The sequence below is a fragment of the Glycine soja genome, chromosome 20 (assembly GCF_004193775.1).
Source record: "Glycine soja cultivar W05 chromosome 20, ASM419377v2, whole genome shotgun sequence".
NCBI classification, from domain to species: domain Eukaryota; kingdom Viridiplantae; phylum Streptophyta; class Magnoliopsida; order Fabales; family Fabaceae; genus Glycine; species Glycine soja.
Window position 1 is genome coordinate 50,804,144 of NC_041021.1, and position 27,955 is coordinate 50,832,098.

The 27,955-nt window shown below is 31.2% G+C and overlaps 2 protein-coding genes and 1 long non-coding RNA gene across 7 annotated transcripts; 2 read left to right on the top strand and 1 right to left on the bottom strand.

The window, feature by feature from the left end:
- The first annotated feature begins 11,943 nt into the window (after window positions 1–11,943).
- On the top strand, window positions 11,944–12,798 carry LOC114402876. The gene is made up of 2 exons (XR_003664544.1): window positions 11,944–12,298; window positions 12,379–12,798. It is a non-coding gene; the product is annotated as an uncharacterized LOC114402876 (long non-coding RNA).
- A 2,540-nt stretch (window positions 12,799–15,338) lies between these two features.
- Window positions 15,339–23,678, bottom strand: LOC114403169. Of its 5 annotated transcripts, none has more exons than XM_028365957.1 (14): window positions 23,360–23,678; window positions 23,154–23,292; window positions 22,873–23,077; window positions 22,692–22,792; window positions 22,425–22,546; window positions 22,248–22,339; window positions 21,715–21,820; window positions 20,322–20,476; window positions 18,250–18,377; window positions 17,849–17,970; window positions 16,725–16,822; window positions 16,398–16,642; window positions 15,826–16,288; window positions 15,339–15,723 (listed from the first exon to the last, which is right to left on the bottom strand). In XM_028365957.1, exons 1-14 carry the CDS (start codon window positions 23,618–23,620, stop codon window positions 15,648–15,650), a joined length of 2,313 nt encoding a protein of 770 aa, XP_028221758.1. In that variant the 5' UTR covers window positions 23,621–23,678; the 3' UTR covers window positions 15,339–15,647. The 5 variants fall into 5 exon arrangements, with proteins under 5 accessions (XP_028221758.1, XP_028221757.1, XP_028221756.1 ...); XM_028365956.1 differs by having other exon boundaries at window positions 15,826–16,291; XM_028365955.1 differs by having other exon boundaries at window positions 16,380–16,642.
- A 1,677-nt stretch (window positions 23,679–25,355) lies between these two features.
- On the top strand, window positions 25,356–27,638 carry LOC114403413 (transcription factor bHLH128-like). The gene is made up of 4 exons (XM_028366370.1): window positions 25,356–25,693; window positions 25,771–26,228; window positions 26,310–26,378; window positions 27,243–27,638. Exons 1-4 carry the CDS (start codon window positions 25,411–25,413, stop codon window positions 27,294–27,296), a joined length of 864 nt encoding a protein of 287 aa, XP_028222171.1. The 5' UTR covers window positions 25,356–25,410; the 3' UTR covers window positions 27,297–27,638.
- Window positions 27,639–27,955: the final 317 nt, after the last annotated feature.

Sequence of the window (27,955 nt, forward strand, 5' to 3'; positions counted from 1 at the left end):
GATAGGAGTAAATCACAGTGAAAAATCAAAGAAAGACTTTTCCTATAAGAGCAGATAATAATTATATTAAAGTTGTTTGGAGGGCCACACCATCAACCACTTCTGGTCCTAAAATTCTCACGTTTAGGTGCAGTGCAGGTTGTTGCAATTCTGCAGAATCAAGTTATCTTCATCAACCATTAATCTGAGCACCTCATCTTCCCCTTTTCCTTTTATTCTTCTCCTAGCTAGGAATGAGATCACTTATGTACTTCTCTAGTTATATTCAGAATTTAGGACTTTGCTTTTATGCTTTTGATTTTGACAAGAGCAAAATGATTTATCCAATACCAAATTCATTATATAACGAATGATTTTCGTAGCTTATTTGCTTATTTGGTCAACTTGTAGTTGTACACTTCTCTCTTATTGTGACGAGGGACTTAGGGTTAAAACGGGGAAGGTGATGAAATGAAATCTCTCTCTTTCTGTTTTGCAAAAGAGACATTGACTTAATGCTAAAAAAAGAGCAATAGAACACCATGACCAAATATATTAGAAACATAATAACAGTAATTGATTTTGTTTGGTCTTTCAATTATTAAGTGAGGAAATCTGGGCTACTTTAAGCATATAATTAAACTTAAGGTTAAGGGGTTATTAGCTGTTGCAGAATTCATCATATAATTAAACTTTTGTTAGTCCAAGTAGGAAACAACACCCTCCAAACTAAGATGACAATATAGCCAGGGGTAATACATTATGGAGGACATATATTGATGTTGACAGGTACATGTTTATCACAAATAGTTGTTGACCAAAATATGTTACAGCTAAAATGTATATGTGATGAGATTCAATTTACCTAATAATCTAATACAACAACAATAGTCATATCCTATTAGTATTAGATGAGGTTAGTAGCAGGTAACAGGGATAACTGCATAATTTTGCATATGAATAAAATAAAAAATACATGACGAGTAACTCGATTAAAGAAAAGCTTTAAAATTGTTCCTTTTGGTATTATTTCTCTGACGAAGACTCAAAGGACAATATGGGCTAGCAATAAATGTGTTTCGCTGAAATTAAAAATGCCATAATAATTCTGATTACATACTTTCTGCACGTGCTGATGGTAGCCGGGGTGTATTCCTTTGTAGATCTACGTTCTCAAGTGAAAAGTATACATGTTGATTCTTTTTGAAGTGGCCGTCTTGTGCTTGGTTTACATCTAATTAAGGAAAATAAAATCAAAATCTGTTTATGCTTTTAATTTTCCTGATCCATACTTTCACTTTCACATGATCGAATGGGATGATTCTTTTCTTTCCTCTCATCCTCTTTATATAAATTCACATGAAAAATAACTAAGGTAGTAAGGTGCGTCTTTCTTTTGTTTACAAAAGGTCCTAAATGCTAATAGTTCCTTAATTAGTGCAGTAATGCCACCAATTTGCCACGTAAATGAATTATTGTCTGGCTAGCACATGCATTAATTCAGTAACGGATCTAAGATCCTGAGTGGGGATGACAGAAATACATATTTAAATTAAATAGGATAAGTTGTATGACAGCCATTAATTATTATATATATTGATGCAACAAATAACGAATTACAACAAAAAAAATATATCTTATCTTATTTAGTTAATTGAGAAAAAGATAAAAATAAATTTTTGAATTAAATACTTAAATAAAAATAACAAATACATGAAAGGAGTAAAAAATTAAAAATAAACAGTTCAAATATACAAAATTAGGAGGAGCAAAATATACATATTTAAGGTATTTATGTATAGTTTTTTAAAAATAAGGGGGCACAAGTGCACCCCTAAAATGTATATACATTCGCCATGCATCAATTAAGTTTGAAGTATATGTCTTACATCGAGAAAATACTTATAACTTAATTCATATGTTATTTATAAAGTTTATAGAGTCTATCGAATTTATCGATAACAGTCAGCACCAAACACCACCCTAGTGTCACCACCAATAAAACCAAAGACCACCATCAAAATCACCCCCAAACACCACCATCAAACCACTAAACACCGCATGCTCCTCTCTCTCTTAGATTTGTGACCTTGATGTTGTTGTCGTGCATAGTGTGCTGGCTGGTGTGGGTAGTGGCGTGCTTTGGAGGAGGTGGTGCGAGTGGAAATGCGACACAAAGGAGATGAGTGATGATGGCGCGATGGTTAGAGTTGTGGTTGAAGGAGAATTTGAGGGGATGGAAGGAGAGAGAACCCAAAAAAGAGAGATAAAAAACATAGTTCCGCACGTCAAATTTTGAGTGGATACTCATGTTTGGATTCGTCCAGATCTAATTTCGAACAAAAAAAACAACACATTTCAATTTTAGGAGGATGAACAACACATCAAAAATTTATAAGAATGGATTTTAAATTTTTTGATATTTATATAAACAAAAAATATATTTTAACATTTTTTAATCATATTATTGAAACGAATTATCTATCAGTTTTACGAATGATTAATCTATTTTAGAATATTTAAATGAGAAATGTGTCTTTTTAATAAGAAGTGGACAACTAAAGGTTTGTATTTTTTTTTTATAATTATAGTATTTCCGAAATATGTGTATAAAAAATGTGCAATTAAACTTATATTATATTATTTGATTATAGAATCAACTTGAGTTTCATAAATTCATTAATGAAATATTTCAATAGCATTAATTAGTGGATGCAAGCAAAGAATACGTAATACCTTTTTTTAAGAACACATAATACTAAACTCACTGAGAGGGAGAAATTATATGGTTTAACCGTTTAAGTATAGAAGAATCTAATAAATTTCAACACCCGGTTTCGTTGGTTTATCTTGTAATATTCAAAGGTTGCAACTTCATGTTAGATTTGAATTCTGTAGTTTGTTTATTGACATTTGGCACCGGAATCAAAAGTCACTGTACACATACAGAATACTATTTACAGAGACAGAAAAGAATAAGGAAAAAGATTACTCAGTCATTTTTACACACCTCACTCAATTATTGTATAAATTTTTTGTTATCTAATTGTAGTTGTTTCTGTTCTACCCGAAGTAATTAAGAAAATTAATTTTAACCAAATTCTGTTAATTGTTTTGATTGACGTTTTTTTTTATTGACTGAGGTCTGAGGTTTGAGATGTACGAACAACAATGCTAGCTCTGATGTGACTAAGATGCCGTAAACAAAGGATAGGTACTTATAAAAAAGTACTTCAATTAAGATCTCGTGCCAATAAATCTAGCAAAATGCTATACAAATGTATTATAGAAATGTTTGTCTAACACTATGATGTTTAGTTGTATTTATAAAAATTTAAGAAGAGCTAAATTTATTGACACGAGATCTAAGGTCTCTCAAAGGTAATATTAATTATCTTATTTTAGAGTAGTAATAAGTTAACTTTACTATGGATAAATATGCATTTTATTGTTTACAAATGTATTATAGAAATTTTGCGCTAGGATGAGATGCAACTTCGGTCAACACTTATTAAATTGGCCTAGTTCGATCCTTAATGCCAATGCGACTAATCAGGTGGATTAGACTTTAAGTCAAGTCCATAACAATTCATGCATCTTGGCATGCTCTGCATGTCAAGTTTCTAGTTAAATTTCGAGGTCTTTGTTTGATTGAAGATAAAAGGACATAGTTCAAAGTGTAGTTGTAATTATACATTTTCATAATTTGTCTAAGTTGTAATTTACCAATTAGTCGGGCACATGACATATTTTGTTTGAATGCCAGTCCTCGAAGGGGCAAAAAAAATTTATATGATCGTATAATGATTTTTCTACATTATTTTATTTTATTTTCATAAATAGACTGGAATTATTATTTTATTTATGTCTTTCTTTTTTCAAATTAAAATGTAACGTCAAATGAAAAAGTATTATCTGATCGGTTATAAGTTTTTTCTTATATGTTACTTTATAAATTTATATTGAATGAGTTTTCATTTTAATGTGGCATATCAACATGTAATATATCTCTGATAATAAACTTGAAATATTTTTTATTTTAACAATATAAAAACGCAAAAAAAATCAAATTAGAAAAGAAACAATATTATACTTTAGTACCTTAATTAAAAAAAATATGTAAGTATATATTTTATCAATGATATATGAAACTAGAGCATTTTTTTTCAAAGACAAAATATAAAAATTAAATTAAAATGTAATTATAAAATAAATATTTTAAAATATATAAGTAAATTAAAATTATAAAAAAAATGTAACAAGTTCTATGCAGGTTTACCCAAAATTTAATAAAATCCAACAAAGATGGGAAGAGATTTAAAAAATATAAACCCATCTCTTTTAAATCTAAACCTTTTTCCCCTTTTGTAGGAATGGGGATGAGGACCAACCAGTGTGGGATCCAATTTTTTTTTTTTTAGTGAGGGCAAGAAATAATTTAGGGTTAATTATGTTTTTTATCTTAAATTTATTGCAAATTTCACTTTTAGCCCCAAAATAATTTTTTAGTAGTTTTAGTCCTTTTTTTTTTTATCTTTGTTAGAGGATTTACTCTTTGTTATTGAATATCAACGTCAATTGATTACGCAATATCCATGTTTGACAGGACAATCATATGTAATATTTTTTATAAATTGTGTTTTTAATCTCTCGTAAACTTGTTTAACATTATCAACTAATATGAATAAATAAGATATAAAAAATATGGTTTATCAAGAAAAATTAAATGTAAAATATTCTCAAACTCCTTGATGATATAACAAGTTAATAGATTGTTTTAATTACATGAATGATTATGCTATCAATTAACATTGTTATTTGAATATGGGAACTAGAACTATAACATTAAGTTAATGAGAAATTATAAGGATCAAAAACGTTTAAAAATTTGTTTAAGGACTACAAGTAAAATTTACAAAAAAAGTTTAGGGACCAAAAACATAATTAATCCAATAATTTATAATATTTTTGAAAAATAAAATATCACAATTTTTTTTTATAAAAATACATAATATCATGACAAAATAAATCCAAACTATTTAAGTTTCTATAAATCACAATTGTTTTCTACACATTTTTATACTTTAAAAATATTTTATATTATTTTCATTGTCAATATTATAAATATTAAAAGGATATAATGAAATTTGTATCAGTTTATTCTTCTTTTTTTCCATATTTTTTACATTCATATAAAAGTTTATTTTATGGGAACAATACCTATTTTTGTATAGGAGTAATTTTTTTTATTACACATACAAATAATAAAAAACTTGTGGGAGCAATTTCCCCAAACCATTACGTGTGCATTGGTCAATGAGACGGATGCATTTTGTTGTCATGTCTATCTTATATTAAATATTTATGTATATATAATTCTTTTGAAAATAAATTGAATTACAGATAAGAGTATATTGAATAAAAAATATATTAAAACTATTTTATTCGTTGTAACAAAATATATCAAAATTTACTAAAGTTTGGTGCCTATTTTTATGTAATATATATTTACGTTTTTAAATATAAAAGAATTTTTTTGAGTATTTCATCCTTGGTCTATAAAATCCAAAGACCGATCCTATTTTTATTAATTACATTGTTACAGTGTTGTGTCTTTTGTTAATTTATATAATAATATTGTGATTCGATCTGTTATATGTAGTCAATTACTATGAATTTTTAATTAATTAAAGTTTAGTCTATTATAATTAAAATTTAACATTTAACCCTCTTAAAGAAAATGCTCTGGCTGCCCCCGTGTCATACTTTTATGGTAGTATTGCAAGCATGAGCCAGCTGGTTGGTGGCTAGCTAGTAGCTAGTGTGATGTGTGATGTGTGATGTGATAACAAGCAGTATATCCATCCTTATCGATTATAAGGAAAGTCTTTCCATCCTTTTCTTCGTGTTTTCATTAAAAGTAAACAATTTCGCTAATTAATCATATCGATCGTGCAAGTGTGGTGAAGTTTCATACTGAGCAAAATTACAAAATTTGAACAACATGTATAAATGAAAAAAAAAATAATTATAAATCTAAATATTAAAATTTTAAATTAAAGTGTGAAATCAGCTTATCTAAATATAAGCCAAATGATTAGTGCTGGTATGCGTCAATTCACTCCCAAACCCAAAGTCTCTTTTCTTTTTCAATAGCTGCAGGCGCAGACCATCCAATTTAACTCAACCAACCTGGTATATTTTATTATGACTTTGAACAACACTTGTGTGAAAAAGTTTAACTCTCAAAATATTTTTACTTTTACTCTTAGGAACGACATCTAAATTTTTATTCAATTCATTACGCATCGATTCCATGTATTCATGAACAATGGACTTTAATCTTTAATATTTTATCTCATTTTATTTTCATTTCTAATGAAAATCATATATATGCAAGTTAAATATTAATGCACTTAAATTCGAATGTCATTATATATTTAATTCTTTTAAGGAATAAATCAGAAGAAAAAAATGGGATGGTAACATGTTGCAATATACGATAGGCCGGATGATGGCCGATAAGGAGTCACTATAAGCTCTCAATAATTTTTTTTTATGAAAAAAATAGTACATATATTGACCTGGGAGTCAATGCTGCTGTCGTGTTCAAATTGCACAATAATTCTTGGCCAATGCTAGCTTTAAACCAATTTTAGCATAAAAAAAATAAAATCTAGTATATTGTTGAATACAGCTGTGATTATGAAAAAGGCAATTTTATATATTGATGAATTGAATTTGGAGTGAGATGGACCACGTGCATGATGCTTCGCATATATAGCCGCCGGGGCCCACCATTTACATTTGAAATTGCAACTTGCTTAAATCTTTTGTCCTCAATCTTATGTCTCTACATTCCTACGTGCAACTTTTAACACCCGACTTGGGTATCGTCCATGTCTCAATAACAAGTTTCAACTACCTCCAATCTTTTTGCTCCATTTTTGTTTTTGGGCACTTTGTTTAACCTATTAAGCAGACTATATTGTAAATCTATCGAAACTCCCCTTATGTATTTTTAAATTCTACTTTAGGTGGGAGTTTATATACTAACATATATGCATGTAATATTATAGTTAAGACACTTGGACAGTTGAACATTATACATTAATGCTAGCGAAACACGTTTGTTTGCACAAGATATTAATTTAACTCACTTCAACTCCGCGTGTTTATCCAGATGTGACTGCTCAGCTACAGATTAATTATTACTTATATATATGTTGAAACAGACATATGTAGTCAATGGTGAGGGAGGTTTATAACTAAATCATCGATCTTATAGAGAGTGGTAGATTGGTAATGCCATGTAGTTGAAACTGCTGGATCCTGTGGCTTTGTACTATTCTGGAGGGATATATAACTAATTAACTATACCTGAAAAAGGAATTTTGCTTGTAATGGAAATTTAAATTTTTATGATTTATATATAATTATATACTATAGTACATGTTAATTTGAATGGATACTTGTACTCGAAAATCAAATCTCTATTCGATCATGTCATTAATGTAGTTTCATGCTTCCTGTAGTTCCGACATATAACATGAAAAATGGCATATATGACCCATTATGATATCTATGTCCCGTGACTTTGCCGTCTAATTCAAGCAATTTTGTTAATTAGCGTAATTTCTTTTCCCTTATGTGTAAATAGATACAATGTGTTAATAGTACCACTCCCAAAAGGTAACACATTTACATGCATGCATGTAACATTACAATAACTCTTATTCAGAAATGTATGTAGAATATATAAATACTTGTAACTATATCACAGTATGTACCCGTTGATAGAGGCAAAATCTGAGAGAAAAATAAATGTAGATCTTTAGATCTATCATGATATATTATATATACTTGATGGCTGTCTCGGTGAAAAGGTGCAGCACCAACAATAATGGAGATGATAAAATGCAAGGAAAAGAAAAAGAAAGAGGACACTCAGTTGATACTTGATACCTATCCTATATATATATATATATATATATATATATATAATACTTGTTGGTCCTTTTTTTTCAGAGGAAAAGAAAAATGAAGAGTACACTCAGTTGATACCTACCCTATATACTAGCATATATAATACCTGTTGATCCTTTTTGTCTGAAAAAATTGTGACCCTTAACATTGATCTATTAATCTTACATTCATATTCCAATTTCCCTTCCTTCCCAGTTCCCACCCCCAGGCCCCGGGCAGTATATTCCGCAAAAGTTTTCGTATATGCTGTTATTTTCAATCAGTCTATGGTGTTTTTGGACAAAACAAAAAAGCATATACGATGTCGTTTTCATTGAAAATACTTTTTTTATTCTTTAATAACCCATATGCTTTGCATCTGTATGGCAGTATGTCTCGGACTTCAATTGATTAATTTGACAAGGAACAGTATTTTTTGAATTTAATAAGTTAGATAACTTGAATAGAATCAAACCCTTTATCACTTCAAATTTTTTTTGGTTATATTTTTATCACTTTATTGTAAAGGCCTATTATTCTTTTACTACGTACACATTAAATGTTTGGTAGGTAATTTCTCAGATTAAATCATGCTTACATGTACAAAAGGTTGTATCTAAAATGGTGACTTTAAAATGATTAAATCATGCTTACATGTACAAAAGGTTGTAATTTTTTCTTAACTATGTTGTATCCAGCTTGCCAATAAGCCTATATAAAAGGTCATATTGTTGTGGTACGTCTAGTAATGAGATTATAGCTAGAAAACCATTGGTTATATATATCTTCATTTTGTAAAATGAATAATAACATAAAGAGTACTATACATAGAAATGACTGAATTTATAGATACAAAATATCAGTAATATGTTTGGACAACAATTATTTTTAAATATGTATTTTTACTTTGGTCTTTATCATTTCATTTTTACTTTGATCGGAGTCTTTGCCATTATCTACAACCAAATCTTGAACTTTTTAAATTTGCACTGCGTTGAATCAAGTCATGTGATCATCCTTTATAAAAAGAAAAAGTCATGTGATTATCATGTCTTTTTTTATAATAAAAAAAAGTAAAAAAAAAAAAGGCACCAGCGGTATAGTTATTTGAAAAAATAAAACCATGTTTAGGAAGAAACATTCAACATCTCAGTATAATCCGTTGCTTTACAGTGAAGCTAGGTTTGAAGGTGAAGAATTTTGTAAGGATCAATTATTGAAAGGTTACTATCTTATTATGCAAGTTAAACAAAACAAAAATATATACTAGTATATTTTAATGAAATGATTGTGATGTGGGTTTTGAAGATGGAGATTAAAGATTGTATAGAATTTCAGCCAAAAGACAAGGAAGTGAGATTAGAAGTAGCGCCAAAATTGGTGAGAATATTGGCCCTACACACATACATAATTTTTCTTATCCCACGTGGAATTGATTGGTCGCATTTTTGTTATTTTATTTGAAATGGTAACCCAATCATGACGACTCACTACTCCCTTCTCTTGGCCAGAAGCTTCCGGTGTTTTCGTTGAAAAGTCGCCACCAGCTACTTCCACCATTATTCATCAAACTTACTTTCAATTTATTTCTTCAAACTTTTCACTTATCTCTTGTCTTGGTATCCTATGTTTCTCTTCTTCTTTTTTTTTAATTTGCTTTCTCGTCTTACCAACCCACCCAATATCAAGATTGTTCAAAAATTAATTACCATTTAATAAAATGATATGATTTTTCATAAAACAGAGTATAAATAAACTGCAATTTCATTTTCGGTCATCTTACAATTTATGTATGCAAGTGCAGAGATAAGGACACCAATCAATTTATGAACTTCGTTAAAAAAAAAAAAAAACAAAATGTTATGAACCAGAATATATTATATATGTCCCATTTTCATTGAGCCACATATTGTCATATTCTCATTATTCCTTCCTAAAATAGTGAATTGACTATTTCAACAAATATGTCTCTTACCTAGTCCCGGGGATTCGATGAAACCACTTTTATTAAGCTACAACTTGATTAAACTTTGTTACTCTTAATTACTGCTATAGTATATTGCGATGTTTTGTATCGATGACCAATTTTTTGCACTACACTCGGGTACTTTTATTTTTGTAAGTTAAGAATTTTAGAATTACATGCAGATCGCCAACCACAAAACAGGAATTAGCACAATTACACAGCAATTTCCAAACACCCTAGGACGCAACTAAGAACCATCTGTCACTGGGACAACTATTGACTATTGTACATAAAAGTATCTGAATCTGAATTTAACAAAAAGAAGTTTAAATATACAATGGCATATTAAAATATGACGTCGTGTGTATAACATTAATATTATGGAACGGTACGTAGCAAAAGTCTTTGATAAACTTAAGTTAGCAAGGCTGTTAAAGTAGAGTAATAAAGAGAAAGTTACCCACGCAAATTTGTACTCCTGTCCAACGCTAATTGATTGGGTTCCTCGAACCTCGAATCTCTAATCAAATGGATGGACAACAACACACTTTATAACAAATTTAGGTGTACTGCAATGCCTTAAATGTTTCTACTGTTATTTTCAATCAACTTTACCTGCTTGTATTTCTCTCCTACAGTAACTCCGTTCCATCAATTATGTTTCGATAAAAATTGCCCCAGAAATTTTATTTTTCATAACGTCATTTTTTTTGGTTTATTTCATAAGGTCATTCAATCAGGCCGAGAGGTATCTCAACAATAATCAGCCACGACATTAGTTTGATGTTAACTTTTATTTATGGACTATTGAAGTAAAACCCAAATTTTGATTTAAAAAAAGTAAAATATTGTGTTTACATTTTATCCATTTTCAAAATTAACAACTAAAATATATAAAGATGTATCTATCTAAAGAAATTAATTTTTCTTCTCTAACTATGCTGCGAAATTTAGGGATGTTTTGGATTATTGTTCGGTTGTGATATGTTAATTACTTTGCGAAAAAAAAATATAAAAACCCATAGGAGGATAACTAATACTGTCGGTATAAGAAAAGTCATTACGTGACAAAGTTGGTGTTGACCATCGTTTTTATTAAAGGGCCCTACTTGCTAAAACTGTAGTAAACACATACTCATTAATAAGGTAAATTGTCTATCTGCTCCGTCCTCTACGAAGTTTATTATGTGTAAATGTTGTATCAAGTACTATTTTTACCCCTCAGAGTAATTAAAATTAAGGCATTTTCTAGTACATTCACAAAAGACCGACTACTTAAAAAGTGGAAAATTAATGAGGGCTTGGCCCCAAAGAGGTGAAATCTTAATCTATAAAGGTCAATGTTATCAAACTTAAGAGTTTAAGTAGATTTATAAAAGTTTATTTTATATAAAAATAATAACAAACTATTTATAAATAACATATTAATTAAACATTTCAACAATATAAGAAAGGAAAATAGTAAATCATAAATTTCACAATACTTAAATAATCAAGTCTAGGAATGCATCACTACTAGATAATAACTTGCATATGTTATAATAGTGGTAGATCATTCTCATCAAGAGTTTGATTTTATTAGAGAACAAATCTTTGATATTATTAAATGTGAGAATTTTTTATTCGGGAACAATACAATAAATGAATGTATATTGAATACTAAATCGATAGAAAACAACCCAAAATAACTTATAATTTTTTTTAACTTGTTGACTCGTTAATTCGGTGATAAACTCGAGAGTTTACTAAGTTTACTTATAGTTTATAGGATCTATCCAGAGTCTACTAAAAAAAGAGTTGCATACAAATCAACTCACACATAGACTCGTAAACTCGTAAAAATTAGTAAATTAATTCAATAATTTGATAATCATCACCGCCAAGATTGTGAAAGCTATAGAGTACTTCCATATTATATGCAGATCCACTTGGCTGCAAACAAAAGACCAACAACTAACATACTTCCATATTCTATTTTTTATTTTTTTTCTGCCCTTCATTTTGCCTTTGTATCCTAATTAAATTAAATACTAGTTAAAGATAGTAAGATGTTTTCATTATGAACCCCACCCCCCATCTCATTTTCCACCACAAATGCAACTCGAAAGTTGTGACTTGTGAGAAGACATTATCTTAAGCTCTATGCATGCTCCTCAATTACAAGACATCATCATGCTTTGCCAAAACCTCATAATGCCACTCGAAAGTTGGGCTCACGATAGATTTGATTTAATTGAATCAAGCTTTCACCTTTTTTATTTATAGATCAATCATGAGAATACGACTATATAATAGCTTTTCTCTTTCCCTCTTTTCTGACCATGAAAGTATTGAACGAGTTTACAGCTACCATGCAGCAACCAAGTTACATCATACAAGATATACATGGTACGTTTTAAAAGCTTAAGATTGAGTGGCTATAAACATGCACCTGTTTTACACATCAATGTTAATGTTAATTCTCAAAGGACCAAGTATTCAAGTTGAAGAACCAGTTTGCGGGCAGAATGGACTAGCTGGCTTCTTGCATGCCATAGTCTTATTCATGAAACTTTCAAACCAGAAACTGGTTATGCTCTTCAATTGACTAAAAGCACGAGGCTTTGCGCATTATGGATGGAAATTTTTCTGGCATGGTTGGTCAACACCCATCATTCAGGATAAACTGTTAAGCAGAAAGTCAAGGCCTCATCTGGATCTTAAAATGTTTATTGTTTGTATACGGGCTTATGAAATATTCACATTTACAGGCTAAACAAGACTCCCTCTGTATGATGTTTTAGAAAGAAAATAAATTGTTCCAAATTAGTTTTCTTTTTACAAAATCAATGATGCATTTTTTTTTTACTGCAAACCAATGATAAGAAATGCTAATTCCCTTGTGAGAATCCAAGCATTGCAATGGATTACGAATGTAATGCTTGCTTATTCTTTCTTCGATTTCCAAATCCAAACACATCAAGAAATGCTAATTTCCCTGTGAGTAGTAAGTTGCATTTTTTTGTTTTTTGGTCAGAACAGAGTAAGTGGCATTTGTTGACAAAACAAATTGAAAATGCAAGGTGGACTTCGGTTTCATTCGTTGGCCCATTCAACAGCATCTTGCTAACACACCCAACTTCGCCATTCCCACAACGAAAAATCCAGGTAGAAAATTTATTAACTACCACAAAAATAATCACAACTTTTACCAAACCAGTAGTCTAGTACTAATATTTATCACAAAAAAAAAATGAAACTTATTTTTAAAAGGTTTAAATACGCATTATAAGAAGAAATATTTAATAATATTTTTTATCCCCCATAAATATCTGATTTTTGTATTTGTTTCCTAATAAATCTTTACTTTAAGTTTAGTCCCTAATAAAATATAAAATTCATTAATTCATCAGACATTAAAATAAAATTATTGTTTTATTATGAACTTAATATAAAATAAAAATTTATTAGGAAGTAAACAGAAAAATTGAATACTTATTAGGAATCAAAAACATATTTAAACTTTTTAAAAATAATTAAATTTCAATTCATTTAAGGTTCAATTGATAAGTAATAAATAGAAATTAACGTTATACAAATTTTATATCCTCTCGTGATTATACTTTGTTAGGTAATACTTCTGGTGTATACATAAAAAAAATTCGTCTGTTTTGATTCGGCTAATTTTAAAGAAAAAAAATTATAAATTTCTAAAAATCTAAATAAAATAAAAGGTAATGAATATGAGATTTATTCTATTATGTAATACAAAAACTACAAATAACAACATATCTTATAAGAGAAAGTATTTTATATGACACTACAAATATTAAATCTAGACTGTATAATTATATATGAAGGATTAAAATTTAATGTCAAAAACTCATATAACTTTTTAAGTGATTATATAACATTAAATCTTGACAATTCATATTTAATTATATAATTCATATTTAATTCTCTCACTTTCATATAAAATATCTTTTTCTTATATAATATGCCATCAGCTGCCAATAATCAGATTTTTTTTTTTGGAAAGGGACAAATATTAGATTTACAACCAACTTAAATAAACTTCTCCCTAAGTATTTATAACACAAGAAAATAAAAATGTAAAGTTAATGTTAGCTGTTCAATACACTTGAACTTTATAGAAACTCATTACATTTAACTTTTTCAAAAAATACGTAAGTTAATGTTAGCTTTTCAATACAATTTACCTCTCTATTTTGCTTTCTTACAAGTATTTGTAGAGAATTTTATTCAGACTAAGTTTTTACTTATTTTATACCGGCTAAAAAAACTTGTTTGATGGTTTTGATAAATAAATACTTTTAATAATTTCTGATATTTTTTTAAGTATAACTTGAAGTAATATTTTTTTAAATGTTAATTTCTATCTTCTAATTTTTTATATTTTTATCTTTAAAATATTCAATAAATTTTCTTATTATCTTTTTTTAAATAAAACAAGATTTTTTATTTATTTTTTTTCACTCATTTACATTATTGCTCACAAAACTGATAATTATAAACATTAGATTTTTTTTTGAAATATTTATAGGAGACAATTTATTTTAACTATGATACTAATTAACATAATATAATACGGGTATAATGTTTATTTAACTACATGTTTTTTTTTACTTTATTTTAAACTTGATTAAAAATATTTTAAGATATAGGATAAGAGTAGTAGTTGCATACATAATATAAAAATCTAATGACTGAAATTAAAAATATAATTAAAATAACTTATATATAAATAAAAATTACAAGAGTTTAAAATTAATCAAAAAACTAAAAGTATAATATCTAAAAATATATTTTTATTCATAAAATTAAATTAAAAATTATATAAAAATATCATATAAATATGTTTCTTTAGATTATTTTATATTTTTTAACTATTCAAATATACATATTTACCAAACATATATGATTTAATAAGTTGACTAAATAAGTTTGAGCTACTGACTAATTTTTCATCCTCTAACTAACTTTTGAGAATTAGTTTTATCAAACATAAGAAAAATCTTATCAACTTGCAAGCTTGAAGTTTTAACACAACCTTATATTGAATAGCTAAACATTTAATTTATAAAAGCTTAGTTCGTGTTAAGAACCTTTTGGAAAATAAAGATTATTAAAAAATAAGCAAATGTTGTCCAATGAATCAATTATCTAGATGGGAAAACCAAACAAAAAATATACTGATAAAATAGTATACCAAAATCATATTTTTAATGTAAAATTTGATAGATATAATCTTCATGAAAAGAACTTTCTTTCAATTCAAAAGTAAATTTTGAGATAAAATTATTTAATTGAAAATTATTAAATAATGTAATATTAATTAATACATGTTACACTAGTGTCATTTGATTCTACCCTATATTATACATAGGAAAAGAGTAAATCTTAATCATCTAAATAATTATAGTCACAGTCAACATTCGAACATTATTTCCACCACATCTCATTATTTACGCTCCCTATATATATGAAAATAAGCACATTTAATATTTCTAAAATGACATAGATGCTGATTTCACTCACAAGCATCATCGTACGGAGAACCGGGAGCAAAAAATTAATCAAGATCATATCGCGTTCAATAATGCCAGAGTAAGTTCTATTGTTCAGGGAAATCTTTTGATAAGTAGATCCCTATTTTTTAATGATTTCTCACGATCCAAACAATTGGCTGAACCGGTGAAATCATTTCATAGAAGTTCATTGATATTAAATATATATATCAGATGATGTGAGGTTCCGTTACTTGATCTTTAGCAGTTTGAGCTTTCAATATCTTTTGCAAGGCATCGTGACATCTGCAAGTCGAACATTTGACCAGAAGTAGTAACTCAAGTAAGAACTTATCAAGCATTTCAAGTTTAGAAACGAGGAAAGGATACGATGGTAATTTGCCATACCTCCAAGGAAGATGGTCAAGGAACATGGATGGTGAAACAATAATATCTTTGAAGCTTTCTCTATTTGCTATGTAAGCTCTATAACATTTTCCCCTCTCTAGCATTCTCCACGATGTCTTAAGATCAGTTTGAGGTCTTTTCTTCTCCAGTACAACATGAATTACAAAACCAGGCAGATACAGCTCTGGGGGATCATCTGCGGATGGATTTTCAGAATTCGGAACAGTATCTATAAACTGAGACACTGGATCATGATTTGAATGTGCATCTATAGCAAATGGATTTGTAAATTCGGCATTGTCAATTTCAATGATATGATCCCTTGCCCTAGTGTCAGACCAAAGTGAACATTGTTCATGCTCATTATTGAGGCAATCTTCACTTCCAAAAGGATTCATATATTCACCATAGTCAGCAGTAACAAGATCCTTTCTAATAGCCTGAACCTCTTGTTCGATGCTACCTGCTGCAATGATGGAAGAACACACGATTTCCATCACTCATAATAGTGGTAAAAATATGTATTCCCTACTATGTTATTAAAGATGAGAAACCTTTATTATCAGTCTCACACTGGCTTCTGCGGATCTGATGGTTTAGATCTTCCTGGATGGCCCCTGAATGATACTCAGATTCATCCTCTGCCTTGGACTTATTTCTCTGATATTTGCTTACATCTAGAAACCTATGGGCAAGTTTGAAAATCATGGCACTATCTGCTTTAGGATCTTGCGATAGTGATGTGATTGCAGCTGCCCTTAGCCGCATAATGGATCCAATTGAAAGGCGTGATGAAAATTCATTTCCAAATATAATGCTGCATCAATGAAAGCAAGCAGAAACTGAAAATGTTACCAAAGAGAATCAGCTATAATCAAACTTTTTACTAGTACAATTACCTTGTAACAAATTCTGAACATGCATTTGCCACAACTAAATCCAGACATGGGAGTGGCCCATATGAGTAAACATGCAGATTAGGGTAGCGGTTATAAAGCTGTGGAAAAGCTCAGCAATTTATTTAAAAATCAAATCAAATGCTTAAAAGACTGCAGCATGAAAGAACGAAAAAAAAAAACATGAAAATGGACGAAAAGTTCTTTTTAAGTGCTGAATAAATGTTCAAAACTTGAAGGAAATGTTTGCAGATGAATTTATTAAATAATCTCTCGTTTATGATTTTTTTTAGCCCTTCAATCATTTTCAATGCTTAATTGAGTTTTTAAACAGCCCCTTAATCTGATCTAACTTGAGTACTACTTAAAATATGCTAACAAAAATCTTAGGAAGTGCAAGGTACTAAGGGATCCTTCAATCCAAGTACAACAAAGCCTTATCCCACATGGATCATGCAACACCATTCATCATGGTTAAAAACCTAAGTTTCAGGAATATTATTTAGCCTGACATCTCCTTTGACAATTTCCACCAATGTCCTTTCGGTCTCTCTCTCCTTCAATCCAAACGCACCACTAATTAAATTGCATATGTTAACCAAAAATTGAATTAAGACAAAATCTTCTATCCAATTTCCTTTATTAATTTTTGGACAAAAATACATGAGTTGAGACAAAAGGAATGCTTTGTTTTCTTTTACATACTCACGAGGTTAATTAGCTTGTAAGTTCTACCTGATTTATAGCTTTCACCTTAGATTTTTGGCTAAGAAATTAAAAACCCAATACAATTGGGATGTATATATTTCCAACATTGCACATATATTTTGTTGAGTCCAATCTCTCCGATGGGTACTGGTTTTAGTTTTAATGATAGCAATCAATATTTTGTAAAGGCCACAATTCAATCCACTTCTTGTGACCTCAAGCCAGCTTCATATTTGCATCTACAATCTGAATTTTCTAAGGAAGCAAGGAATATTTTTTGTGTGTGTATATATGTATATTTTTCAGAATAGCCTTTCAATGAATACCTAGTTCTTGATGCAATCAAAATAGCAAATCATGTTTACTAACGAAGATAGATCAGTAACTAAATAATCCTATTTAAGTGAGAAATGTCATACTTGCAGTCCAAGCAATGCAGCTATAGCACCCCCAAGTGAATGCCCAACTATGCGGACATTATACCCAAAGCATTCACAACCAAATCCCAGTAATTTAGAAAGAAGTCCATAGGATTCCGAGTCTGCATTTCCACTTCGAAAAACAATTGTTGTCAAAAATGAAGTTTATGTAATGAAGTCAAATGTTTTTAAATTAAATACAATTTAAGATTTATTTTGGGAATTGATAAAAAGTAAGATGGTTTACTTAATTATATAACCATTCAATGGTGACTATTTCACTTCACAGTAACCAAAGTGTTTATCATAGAAAGCAGGAAAGAGGAAGAAGAAACAGTTTGATAGGACCAACTCTACAGAAGAAAGAACCATCACTATAAAAAAACTGAAGTATTTCTTACCAGGCCCTTCAGGATTTCCTTCAATCTGCATAAAAAGCTCTCGTGCAGCCTCAACTATGCCTGAATGCCCATAGTGGGGGAATGATGAAGTCACATTTTTCTTTATATTAGAATGAATGTAGTTGCAACTGCAAACCAGAACATAAAATATTGACGCGAGGAACCAGAATATTGTGTTGGAACATATAAAGGAGCAATACAGTTTGGTTCATATAAATAATTACACATTGAACTGAAACTGTAAGATATATAGAAGAGATGCTTTCTGCAGATATACATAACTCAATAGGAACGTCATTACTTATTATCCTTTGTTTAAAAACATAGTTGATAATCATGCAGCATAAAATGTCATAATTCAACTTCCAGGTTATGTATGTGACAGTGACCACTTCACAGAGTCATTTGAAAACTGATCTGACTACAATACCAGAGAATATGCAGTTATGCTAAAATTTAGAAGTTCAAATTGTAACATAACATATTGAGAATCGTTTAGTGCTTTGTGTATTTTTCAATCAGACTCAGAACAGTGTACTTGAACAGATACAAATATTGTCCTCCAGTATTCTCCTGTTCAATAGTCTTGTAATTTGTGATGTTAGCAAGGTTGTCAAACTCGAGAGTCTATATAGACTTGTGAGAGCTTGGTATAGTCGAATCGTAAATTTGTAAAAGTATACTTCATATAAACAATAAAATATGTATAAAAAATGAAGCTATATGCAACCAAGCCTTAAAAGAATAGGCTGTTAAGTTGATGGAGAAGAGAGGAGTATTTGAGTTGTAGTTTATGTGATTGATAGTCTTCTTCAAAGGCAAGAAATTTTACAGAACCCACATGACACTACTATGCATGTGAGTTTTTAAATAGCCTAAGGCAACCTGCTAGTCCAAAACCAAAACGCCACACCTGACCAGATCTTCCTATTAAGCCCAAAACCACAGTGCAGAGATGTGACCCGATCCACACATGGCCCCAGGTACTTTTTTCTTCCAGAACTGATACCCTAAACGCCGCCTTCTTTCCATGACCCACCCACCAAATTCAACCTCGTTGGTAACTGATGATGCAACACCCACGATGCAATGCAACACCCAAGATGCAATGCAAACCAGTGACATGGAAGGGCAGCCTTTGTTTCTGGATCAAGACGCAAAATGGAATGAGGATTTGTTGGACCCAAAACACACAAAAACACCAAAACATGTGTTTTGGGTTAATTTTTTTTATCCAGAAAACTTGCTGACTCGGTCTTAAACTTGCGAGTAAGCACGAGTTTGCCCCAAGTCTGCCAAAAAATGAGTTAACTCGCACTGTGCATGTGGACTCGTATACTCAGATGAGTTAACAAGTTAACTCAGTTTGATACCCATGGATGTTAGTATAAATGCAACAATCACAAAATTCCAACACAATTTTGCATTCCTACTCAGTGGGTTTTCTCTCTTTCTCACTCATTCTCCACACTTACTATTCCTATAAAATAATAGAATATTCAACCATCAATTGACATTATCTATTACAACTCCAATCTAAAATAGCTCAAGGCTTGGAATAATCCTAGCATCCCTATACATGCACTGTTCAACAACACGGAACATTTGACAACAAAGTGATCATTTTACAATCATAGATACCAAGAACAAGATCCAAATATCGATGTGGATAAACTGATGTTAATAACAAAATTGAAAGCAATAGTGATTGGATTCTATCATCCCTCTCAGCTTTTCTAGGGAAATCTCGCATGTATATTCAATGTATGTGTTACGAGCTGTAGGTATTACTATCTATTACAATGTTTACAACTTGTGTGAATTTTATAATTGAAATAATTGGGAATTCTGGGCAACTTTTTGCCACCTCCACCTTAGAGTTATCTATCTGTTAGTCAAAGTAATCAAAGGGATGAGCTGTAGGTATTAGTAGATTACAATGTTTACAACTCGTGTGAATTTTAAAAATAAATTAATTGGGAATTCTTAGTAACTTTTCACCTCCACCCTAGAGTTATCTATCTGTATGTGAAAGTCGTTAAAGGGATGAAAAGAGGAAGAATGAAAAATACTTTATCAAACCAGCCAGGTCATCCACAGACAGGGTGCATTCCTTGCATAACCCATCAGTTATTAGGTCCTCTGGGGTTTCAGTTCCACGTATAGCAATTACCACAGATTGAAGTTGATGTAGAACCACAATAAAATATGCAGCTTCACACTTGACCTGGAATGGGTATCAAAAAGAACTTTATAAATAATTAAATATAAATTAAGCCAGTATAATATAAAAACAGAATATTCATGATATCATACATAAATTAAGTTTATTATCCTCTTAAGTTGGATAGAACTGAGTTTCCCCACATTTTAAAATTAAAAAATTATGATCATTTGGAATCAAAATACCAGGACATATATGGTTATATACAGATTAGTCCAAATGTAAAAAAGGTGGCAGACAGTCAATTTGCATGATATGGGAAAGTAGCCCCCTGAACAAACCAAAATATAGACAAGTTTATAAATATTTCTATCCTTACCAGTTCATTTGTTATGTTCATATTTATCAAATTAGTATATTAAAAAATAAAAATCCACTTTTCAAAGAAACAGTGAATTCTATAGATGAGGTATCACAAGCCTAATGAGCAAGCTTTTCTTAAATTAAGATTGCAAAAGAAGATGAAGTCTGCTCTGAAAAGCCACACTCAAACATATTTATTTTACAAACTTAGAGAGATTAGAGGAGCAATCATTTTCTCATAAACTATTTACTAGATATTTAGATGTAAGAAAGATAAATTACAAAAAATAAAAACATATACTATATCCTGCTTAGCACACGCACACAAAAGAGCACGCTGGCTTCAATATCTATTAAGGGAAACAGCCTTACAAGTTACAAAGAGCATGGGCTAAATACCAAATAGAAGCCATAATTTGCTCAACACCAATGTCTTCCCTTCCTTGATTTTAACAAAAAAAAAAAAAAAAAACTTAAGGCTAAACAAAAGAATCATACTATTGCTGGTTAGTGACATCTTCCTTTTGTTTATTATGAGTGTAGTTTGTTATTGATGACATGCTCCCTTCAATAAAATTTAAACATAAATGGTGGCAACATCTTTTTAGTCCTCCAAATTCAAAGTTGTTTTTTTAGTCCTTGAAATCCTCAAAATACTATTTTTAGTCCTTCTGCACAGCACGAGTCAAACATGGAATAAAAAATTCGCAATTTGTGACAATTTTTTACCCCCAAAATCTAATTTTCTATTTTATATTTTAAAGTACACTTCTGGTGGTTAAAAACTATCATAATCAAGTCAGTAACCCCTCTTCATTTGTGTGAAACTTAGTGAGCTTTTATACAGCATTTTATTATTTTGCATTTTTGTATGGTAAACCTGTGTCTCCTATGACCAAAGCATTGTAGAGAACATTTGGATATTTAAATTTTCTAACCTGGCTGACTCGCCCATGTCTAAGCGCTTCTGGAGGCAAATTGACGTACTTTAGAAAGGCTGCAGCATGACCTCGCCACCAGTTATCACCATCCAGTACAGGTCGTCTAAGAAGATGTGAAATAGGAACATAAATCATATTGTGCATAGATTTACTAAACCAAAATAGTACAAAATAATAAGTTTTCTTTTCTTAAGATGAAAGAAATATCAACACAGAGAAGAGAAAAGTTACAAAGATGGGGGAAAGTCCAAAAGTATCATTTTAGAGACACTGACTGGAAAGGAAAAAGTGGAGGATCAATCAAACCAGAGACAGTAGAGCCCTCCAAGCATGTAGCATATCTTGAATAAGCAATATACAAATTGGAGTTTATAGATCATTTCAAAGTTAACAAGTATCAAGACCTCCTTGACCACAAAGGTGTAATTAATATTCAACCAAATAACACGCAAATTAAAAGGTTCAGGCCACTGAGAAAGTGAGAATTCAATTAAACAGGCCATAAAATTGAATATCCAACAAAATGCCACCTGTTTCGTGTCCAAGGAGACAAAATCCCTTGTCTATACAGCCATGCACAAGGAAATACAAATGGATTTCGTCCAACATCAAGCAATGGACCCTGCATCATTGAATGCAAGATAAATGGTCAAAGCAAGTTAGTAAAAACAAAACATTAATTTGGAATAAGTTTATGATAGTAATACCGTGTACGCAGCTTCAGCAAATTTATGAAGAGCTTCAGCCTCCCTAATTTTCATCTCTGGTGCTTCCATGGATTCTTCATAGGATTCGGTAGAGTTTCCATGGCTTTGAAGTAAAGCTAAAGCTGAACACAAAAAAATTCAATGTCATAAACTAGAAAGAGGTAACACGAAGGTGAAGTTGAATTGGTTGAGGCCATATTCCTAACGGTGAGGTGAACAGTATCGCAATAATATGGTCCAAGTCAGAGATGAGAAATTTGAAGAAACCTGCCAAGAGTTCCATATGGCCGGTTCCGGAGGCGCGATAAGCAACAAGATCAGCTAATAATCGTGCAACTGAATAGACTTCATCTTCTTCGGAGGTAGTCCTGCGTTAGTGGATTGATTAAATAAAGGGGCAGAGGTGAGAGTGAGGTGAGGTGAGGTGAGGTGAGGAGAGGTGGTATACAAGTATTGGAGGCGGCCTAGACAACACAAGGTCTCACGAATGCCATGATCGAAGACCTCGCTGTAGTGGCATTTCCAAGCGTGATCATGAGTTTCATAGAAAGACCTCCATTTGATAATATCTGATCCGGTGAAGCACTGGAGAACGGCAACGGAAGAGACGAGGATGATGAATATAGATACGGGCGTGTGGTTCCATTTGGATTCTGCAATGGTAGAGAAAGATTGATTGAAAGAATAAAAGTATTAATGAGAGTTGCAAAAGTGAGGTAGGTGGCGTACCTAAAAGACAGTGGTGATTAGAATGAGAGGTGGAGAAATGGTGGGAAGAGGTGAGGACAAGGTAAGCAGCAGAGAGAAATTGAAGCACGATGAGGACAGCGGAACATCGACTCAAGCAGAGCCATTTCTTATACATGGCCTGACGAAGGAATGAGAATTGAATGAAAAAAGGAAATGTAAGAAGAGGCATAAAGAAAGTCCCTTACCCTTCGGCGGAGGCGTATAAGGAGATCGGAGGAGGAGTGTTGAAGGATGAGGGTGGCAGCGGCTTGTTGGGCGGAAGCGGTAAGAATCATGAGCAGAACCCTAAGCAAAGCGGCGAAGGAAACCAGGACGAAGGGAAGCAAGAAGGAGGCATGACAGAGGCGGAAAGTGAGCAAGATGAGGAAGGCGCCCATGAGGGCAACCCCGACGTTCCAAAGTCCTACAAGCAAGCTCATCCATCTCACCCTTCTCATACTCATCATTATCACCAATTTCACATTCTTCACTCCCACTCATTCTTCTATTCACAATGCAAATGTTTACATTTTTTATATATCAAAAATATGATTTCGCATATTTTTATTGGATTGAGATGACTCTCATTTCTTTTCTTTTCTATTTATTTGCATTTATTTATTCCACACATTAGTCATATGAACACCGGTACATGCATCATTCAATTTCTTAAACCATTAGTGCAACTTTCAATTGTGTTTGATTTAGAATAGGGAAACAAAATATTATTTTAATTAAAGTAAAGTGTAAAAATTATAAATTTTATATGAGACTCACAAGTTTTTCTCTTTAAAAATTAATAAATATTTTTATTCATGTATTTATTTTATTTTATTTTTTGGTCAGAGCAACTTGAATATTTTTTCGTCATGTATTTATTTTATTCATGTAAAAATTAATAAATATTTTTTCGTCCTTGTGGGCAACTTGAATATTTTTTTTGAAAGATACTTCAGTGGAACAATTCTCGTGACTTTTAAAAGTAATTTTTTTTTCATTTTTTATAGCATTACATTTTATTATTTTAAAAAAAATTTGACTTTTGTTTACTTTATAATTTTAAAGAGTGTCTTAAATAGATTTCACAATTTATCTCACACCTTTTTATTTTATTCTTCTTCTCTATTTTGGTTAAATATGATTTTATGTTAACTTTATTTACATGGCATATTTGTACAAGAAAATTGTTAAATGAGGTTCAAAATGAAAACAGAGAGAGTTTTTTTTTTTTTTTTTTTCTAGAAACAAGATATTTCATCACCAAAAGTCGTAAAAGTAACCCTTAAAATGTAAAAATCACCAAAATAGGTTTTTTTTTCTCATACACACAATTCCTATCAATATGAAAAAAATTCAATCATCTACCAGTTAGGTTGGATCTTGCTGGTAGAAAAGAAATAGAGTTGTAAATAGTAACCAATGATATATTTGAGCTGTTTTTCAACCATATATAATTAATATTACGATTTCTCTTTGAAGTTAATATTCTGTTAGCAATTCTGGTTAGATATGCCTCGAGAGTTAGTTTATTTAAATTAAAGTTTAATAGAATTATTGTTACCTTAATTATAAATAATTTAATGTGTGACTTTTGAGTTAATTATCACAACAATAATAAATCTTTAGTCTTATTAAATGATTGGTATTTTATAAATAATTTAATTAAGTAAGATATAATAATGGAAATTTGATTACATTTGAAATAAAAAAAAAATAAAGGAGTTTTATTTTATATGTTGAAGACTAAAGAAAATAATGTTTAATACTACCCTCACAAATTACATATTCAATATAAAACACCCTCATTTAATATATATTACGAGAGTAGTCATGAAATAGATGATAATGAGTTGATGGAGTATGGTTGGAAGGTGAAAGTTGGGAAGGTGTCTATGAGAATGCAAAGGGGGGAAAAAAGGAAAAGATACTTTGTATGAAGAGAGGGAAAGAGAGAAAAATAGAAGTATAATGGGTGATAGAAGAAGATTAAAAAATATGAGGCAAGGGGGAGGGGAAGGAAAAGATTCTGGTTCTTGGTGAGTGGAGTAGTTTGGAAAAGGGAAACGGGGGGCGTGATACCATGAACGGGGTCAAGGTTGCCAATTGTGATAAAAGTGGCACGTGACCCAAACCCAAGTGGCACTGACTCATCCCATAAAATATCATACAAGTGGCATTGCATCAACTTGCTCTTTTTATTATTTAGTAGTCCCATTTGCACCACCACCCACTACTACTAACTCCAATCTCCCTATCCATGTATCCCTCTTCCTCTTCCTCCTCCTCCTCCTCTTCCTCTCAGTCCATGACCCAAGCTGGCCTCACTCGCTACGGTTCCGCCCCCGGTTCTCTTCTCACCAGCACGGTTGATTCTCTTATTGGTGGATCCCGTCCCAGTCCCTACTTTTCCGGAGAGTCTTCTGAGTCTCCCTGCAAAGAGCAAAGATCTTTCCACAACCACCCCCCCTCCTTCGCTTCCTCCTTGCTCCGCCAGAAAAGCTCTCCCGCCGGCTTCCTTTCCCATCTCTCCAATCACCATGGTACCTTTCTTCCTTCCTTTTTTCTCCCCCCTCTTTCCTCTCCTCTATTCTATCCTCTTACCTTTTTCCTTTTTTAGGTGTGGGTTTCACCATCACCCCCGGTGGTTTATCAAATTCAAATTCAAATTCAAATTGTTCTCTCTTGAAGTCTCAACTCAGCTTCACCCACGAATCTCTTTCCAACACTGTTAATGTTGATCCCTCCAGCACCACCTTCGGAATGGATCCCTGGGACAACAATTCCATCGCCTTTTCTGCAACTTCAACCAAGCGCTCCAAAACCAACACCAATGATCCTGACATTTTACATTCCCTGAATTCGGCCTTGGAATCACAGTTCAATCTTCCACATACAAGTCTGGAAATGTCAACCGTGGACAAGCTATTGCACATTCCTGAAGATTCTGTCCCTTGTAAAATCCGTGCTAAGCGAGGTTGTGCTACTCATCCCCGTAGCATTGCCGAGCGGGAGAGAAGAACAAGGATCAGTGGCAAGCTCAAGAAATTACAGGACCTTGTACCCAATATGGATAAGGTTTTTCTATTTCTCCCTCCTTCTTATGTCTCTCTCTCTCTCACTCTCTCACTCATGTTCTTGTCTTTAATTCTATTGTAGCAAACAAGCTATGCAGACATGCTCGATTTGGCCGTTCAACACATTAAAGGTCTTCAAACTCAGGTTCAGGTCTGTATAACTACTTATTCCATTCATCCTCTACTACTATTAATTACAAGAAAGCTCGCTGTTGTTTGTATATACTCTAATTTGCTCATCACTCTCTAAAATATGATTTTCTTGTTTAATACATTCAATTAAGATTGCCATTTGTTACATTGCATCCCTGTTTTGGATAGAGAGTGATATGTCGTTCATCACCAATTTCATCACATGTCTCCACCAATTACAAGCTTTTACAACTTCTTTTTTCCCTTTATCTATTTCCTTCACAAGGGAAATGATACTCATACACCAAGGTACATAACAATTCATACTAACAAGCAGATCCAAATCCTTCCAAATTATAAAAAATAAAATCCGTGGATTTAAAATTATATAAATAAAATAAAATAAAATATAAAAATATAAGATTTTATTTACAAATTTGATAAATTTAAAATAATGAGGGGATGCAATGTACACCCTCACATGGCTGTAGGTCCGTCCGCCTCCTCTAACAAGAGGAAGATGGATAACTAGATAAGAGATGTGATGCAGAGAGACACGACAGAGAAAAACTGAGTCTTTAAAAGAAAAATGTTATGTGGACACCCATTGTGTTATTTAACACCTAGAGAGAGGAAAAAATATATCTAACTTGTTCTCTTACTCTTCATTCCTCAATTATTTACGTCACTAAAACATGTTATGGTTAAGACCTTGACTCTAGTCCAGTTCTGTTCGTCATCTGTAGTATTATAGTGAATTTTACATATCTTCAAGGATAAAAATTACAGAGGATCAATCGAAGCATCACTTAATTTTCATTACATCCATTAATCTTGCCTACGATTTTTTTTTATTTTTTATTTTTGCTTTGCCCTCTTTCAGAAGCTTCACAAAGAAATGGAGAATTGCACTTGCGGATGCAAACAAAGCAAATAACTTCTTTTTTTTACGAGATTCTATAGCAACGTGCATAGAAGTCAAGGTTTTGATGGCAAAGATTGAAAACTGATTTTGTACCGATCTACTTAAATGAATAATGAAGGAACTGAAACTTTGTAGGTTGTCAATGCTACAATTGTACAGTGTATGTTGTAATATGGTAGTCTAGAAAAATTTCTTCGTTTTCTTCAAGAATTGGCTTTCAAAGTCCAGGTTGATTTTCTATTCAGATTGTTTATTTTCTTGTTTGGGTAAGTATGGTACAATGAAAGACTAATTTTTGGAATCAGAACCAGAATAGAAGTGAGAATGGGGTGAATTGAAATCTATTTTGTTTTATTTCAATCTATTTTTATGTTCGGTGAATTACTGTGGAAGCTTATAACCAATGAAAATGTGTACATTTTTGCCTGAAAAAAAAAAACGTGATTGAGTTAATTTCATATTGCTAGCAATGACTATTTTTGTCTCTGATAAAAAGCTTCGAATAAAATTATTACATGGATGCGTTTTTAAAGTTTTGAAAGGTAACAACTTCTGTGGAATCTTTATGTTTGTAAGTGGAATTACATGGATGTGTTTTTAAAGAGTTATAACTTATGAATGTAAATTCTATTTCTTTTATAAAATGATTACAGTATATGTTAGGTACTAGG